The 4,704-nt window shown below is 35.5% G+C and overlaps 1 protein-coding gene across 1 annotated transcript; it reads right to left on the reverse strand.

Moving 5' to 3' along the window:
- Positions 1-472: 472 nt before the first annotated feature.
- Positions 473-3,631, reverse strand: LOC106754553 (expansin-A4). The gene is made up of 3 exons (XM_014636572.2): positions 3,415-3,631; positions 2,374-2,692; positions 473-1,242 (listed from the first exon to the last, which is right to left on the reverse strand). The coding sequence occupies exons 1-3, from the start codon at positions 3,560-3,562 to the stop codon at positions 933-935; spliced, it is 777 nt and encodes a 258-aa protein (XP_014492058.1). The 5' UTR covers positions 3,563-3,631; the 3' UTR covers positions 473-932.
- Between the last annotated feature and the right edge of the window lie 1,073 nt (positions 3,632-4,704).

Here is a 4,704-nt window from a genome sequence, read left to right on the forward strand (position 1 = left end):
GCATATAGGAAATGCTTTCAAAGTAGGAAAAACTTTAACCCTAGACAAGTAATTACGTTTACCAATTTTTTATTCCAAATTAGTCTATTATTTTTTCAGTTATCCATCAATAGGTATGGCTTTTAATCATATATAAAAATATTTGTAATGAACATTCATGCTACAACACTGACATATAATTAGTGTTTTGAAAATCAAACAGCACTTGTTGAATTAATTAACCTCTTACTAAATTATTATACATTTAAAAATTATCTCTTTCATTCACAATCACCAAAACTTAAAAACTTAAACTGTTAAATGGTCAAACGAAACCCTAAAGAAGCCTCACAATTGAACTTTCTTCAACCATAGCTCAAGCCATTTAAGCTACCAGAAACTGGATTTGAATGAAACCATAAATTGAAATATGTTTATTCCTATAAAAAAAGAGAAAATAAATAAATAAATAAATAAATAAAACACAACCCCATTTATTAAAACAATATTTATAGGAACTGAAATATTGTTTTATTTTATATAATATATAATAGTACATTTATGTCAACATTAAAGCCAGAGCTGCGGGCTACATGTTCCTCCTTGCAACCTCCTCAGCCCCCTCACACTTGAAATAAACAAAGAAAAAAAATAAGGGTTGCTAATGTTGGGTAATTAATATATACCAACATTGCCCATACATTAAATAATTCATATTTAATGCAAACACCCCCACTTACATTTATATTACCTATTTATATTATTTTATTATAATATAAATAACCTTACTTTCACTTTTACTCCTCCTAAAACTACATTTTTACTTTTTTAATCCTAACCCTAATTCTAGACATTCCGGGAAAATAGAGGAAAGTCAGAAGAAGGGGAGAAACGGAAACAAACAAACAACTCAAAAATATTAGGGGTATAGTTATTTTCTTTCTCCCTTTCATTTAAACCCTGAAATTCTTCCCGGTGAAGGTTTGTCCGAACTGCCAATTAGGTGCTGCCACGTTCCACGAGGTTGATGTGCGACGGTCACTGCCGGTAACCCTAAAGGAGAGGGCCTGGCCCACCAAAACCGCGTTCGATTGCCAATTTTGCCCCCAGTTACGGCTCATGCTCATCCACGCGGTTTTGCTTCCTTTAACACTCACGCGCACGATATCTCCTGCACCTGCGACGTTGGTGATCAGCACCAGGTTGAAGTAACGGAAACCGTTGATTGTGAATCTGATGCCTCCTGTCTTTCTGCATGCCACTCTGCACCCAAAAATCAAATCATATTTTAATTTCACACTTTTCTTTAGGATCGTAGATAATTTATTAAACTAATTCAAATGAAAAAAAAAAAATCATACATCACTCTGACTCTTTTTTTGGCAATTTCAATTTATGGGTCGAACTTCAAACTTTGTTTTTTAGGGTTTAGCCCCTGATTTTCTGGAAATTCATTAATTTTCTTTGCGGGATTGATTTTACTGACGTGCCCTCGAAGTAGTGAGTAATTTGCAGATCTAGTATTTGGATGACTATATTACCCCTAGAAGAGTTGGTAATGGTGCCACACTAATCTTACAAATAGTGTTCAAAATTAAGGAAATGAATCATGTATTTAATTAGTGTCAATTTAAAGTTTTGTGAGCATTAGTTATGTGTAAGAAAAGTTATGACAGACAGAAAATTAGTGTTTTAAGTGTTTAATTTTGTGTAGGTTTAAAGATAAGTGATGAAAGGTACATATATAATATATAAGATGCATTGCAAATTGTTTGAAAACTCAACTAGTTAATACCTAACGGCTAATCGTGTAGGTTTGTGCTGTGTAGAGGACAAAATATCTGATTGGGGAGTCTGATGAAAACTGCAGGGGGGGTTCTGATAGAAAATTTTGTTTGTTTTCCATGAAAATGAGAGCACAGGCAAGAAAAATATCAAATGAGTTTTGTTATGTTTTGTGTGTAGAATGCAAATTCATATTTTCAGTACAATTCCATTCCGTGATGGGAACTTGTAGCAGTTTTAAGGCTCTTCTTTTAAGAATTGTTTGTCCCCTTTTGGTAGGAAAAGAGCTTGTTTACCATCTCTACTTATAGAAAACACTTTATATTATTTAGTTTAAAACTTTAAAACTACAATTGTAAGTTTGTATTTCCAACTTTTTTAAAAAATAATTTTAAAATATTTATGATGATGACTAATAATAAATTATGCATGGTCGTTTGTTATATAATAACGGTGTAAAACATTTTTTCGTTTGCTGGTTTCATAATAATTAAATATTCTCACGGTTTTCATACATTTTCTTGGCACGCAAACGGTGAAAACACATGGAAAGGAGAAAACTTGAAAGCACCCAATTAAGGTACTCACAAGAGGGGTGGTGGAACTCACCGGCGATATGCGACGGGGACGATTCCGGCGCGGTACTGGGCGATCTTGAGGAACATTGGCATGGCGAGGTCGAAGTGGGGGCGAGGAGGGTTGCACCAGCCGCCATTATCATTGGGAAGAGCGAAGTTGGGAGGGCAGAAGTTGGTGGCAGTGATCAAGATCGAAGGGTTGCCGGGGTTGCACCACCGCGGATCCTGGTCGCACTTGATCTCGAAGCACGCGCCGCAGCTCAAACCGTTGTTGAACAGTGCTGTGCTCAGCGCCGCCGTGCTCACGCCGTAGCCTTGGCTGTACAGATTCCCGTACCCACAAGCACCACCTGAAGTAACAAAAGAAGAAAATCGTTTAAGGGTTGGTTCAAAATTAAAAAGAAATGAATTGCTAGATGTTTTTCAAGAAGAGTTTGAGGTTTTGTTTTGTTTCTCACTAGAGAGTGGTTGGGTTGAGATTTTACAGGAAAGGGTGTAAGAGGTTTTGAGTTTAAGGTAAGGTTTTAAAACACTGTATGTAACTGCAATTGTGTTGTGACAGTAACATCAAGATTTTTGTGTTTCTGTCATTACAATCGTGGTTACATTATCTGCATTCATGTGTTGTGAAAAAAAATTGAAGCTTAGGCATAATTTAAAAGCTTGAATCGAAGAAAGGACGAAAGAGAACACTTTGGGTGTCCATTTGTGAAAAACTAAGGAGGAAAATGTACGAGTATGGAAAATTGGTGATAAAAGAGAACATTTTTTTGGTGTACATTTGGGTAAAATTATAAGGAGAAAGGTGAATGGGTTTGGGAAACTGGTCATGAAAGAGAAGATTTTGATGGGTGAAAGAATGATGGCTTCCTTTGAAATGGTTCAAAATGGTTAAGAGAGTGATGCAAAATTGAAAATGCAACGTGGTAGTTGTTGATGAAGATGAGGATAGAGAAAGAGTGTTAGGGTAGTAGAAAACAGAGGAAACAGAGGAAAACAGAGGAAAACAGAGAAAACATAGGTGAGATGTAATGGGGGATGATGAAGAATGAGATAAAGAAAAGGGTTTTACCCATTGTTCCAGAGGCATCACTGCCACCATAGAAAGTGGCATGAGCACTCTGCCAGGAGCCACCAGTGTAAACTCCAGGGATTCTTGCACTTGTTGAAACAAAAAGAGAGACCAGTGAAGCAATGTGGAGGAAAACAATGGCAGCCATTGGAAGAGAGAGAGAGAGAGAGAGAGAGAGTGTGGAAGTAGGTTGGTTTTGTTGATTTGAGAGTGAGTGGAAAGTGAGAAGGGAAGGGGGGTACTTATGGAGGGAGGGCAGTGTGATGGACTTACAGGTGCAGTAGTTTCTGAACTAACTATTACTGTCAAAGTAACTTAGCTTCCTTTTACTTTCTTTTGCTTCTCTCTCTCTATGATACCTTATTTTGAGGCTATTTTCTTTTATTTATATTTTTTTTCCAGCAATAATTTAATTGGTTGATGTTTTCTTTTCTTTTTCTTTTTATGCAAGGAATGTTTTGGGCAGCCAATTAATTTATGCACCATGAATTGATATGCATGTGCATCACACATGCATGATAAAACTGTTTGGGTGAGTGACAAAGGCAAGTTGAGGCACCACATGATGATGCATCATGGAAAGACATGGCAAGAATTATTTGACGTGAAATAGGGAAGGACCCTTCTTCATTTCACACCAAAACCATGATTGTTCATGTTCTCCACAACACAAGCAAAGTTCAGTCCCTTTTATCTTATCTTATCACAAAACCTTCTTTAACTTCCAATTTTTGTCCTTCATTAAAATTTACTACAGGACAACCTTCTCATTGGAACCAACTCCCATGAAAAACGTAATAGGTACAAGAATGCATGTTTTGTCCAGTGTTTTCAATGATGGTTACGTTAAATTTCAAGTATTGTAACTCCTACGTTTTTTTTTTCTTTCATATGAATTTAACGTTAAAGGATAGAAAACACGCGTGATGAGAAATATGATTTAGTTGATAATTTTCATAGTAATTGAAATGAATCTTGTTCATAATTTTCCTGGAAATGACAACAAATTTAAACTAAGTTATTATTGTGGTGATTGTGAAGTTAGAATGAATAAAAATATATTTAAAAGAACATATGAATAAGGAACTTTTGCTTTCTCTCAACTTGCTTGACCTGGAATAAATATCAAATAAAAAGTTGATACTGTATCATATTTCATCTGTTCTTCTGAGTACTTCTTTTCCAGTAATGGAATCATGCTAACCCTCATAATTCCCTTTCTTGTTTTGGGGATTATCATTGTGCCATATGTGTTTAAAACTCATTTTCAATATATTTTCTTAAATGTTC

Source organism: Vigna radiata, unplaced genomic scaffold (genome assembly GCF_000741045.1).
Source record: "Vigna radiata var. radiata cultivar VC1973A unplaced genomic scaffold, Vradiata_ver6 scaffold_111, whole genome shotgun sequence".
Taxonomy (NCBI): Eukaryota; Viridiplantae; Streptophyta; class Magnoliopsida; order Fabales; family Fabaceae; genus Vigna; species Vigna radiata.

What these genes read in the sequence shown, in the direction of transcription:
- LOC106754553 (XM_014636572.2), bottom strand. Translation starts at nt 3,562, where the DNA reads ATGGCTGCCATTGTTTTCCTCCACATTGCTTCACTGGTCTCTCTTTTT. An exon ending in TGATGCCTCTGGAACAATGG is followed by an intron (nt 2,693 to 3,414) that starts GTAAAACCCTTT and finishes TTGTTACTTCAG; the next exon opens with GTGGTGCTTGTGGGTACGGG. An exon ending in GTCCCCGTCGCATATCGCCG is followed by an intron (nt 1,243 to 2,373) that starts GTGAGTTCCACC and finishes TTTTGGGTGCAG; the next exon opens with AGTGGCATGCAGAAAGACAG.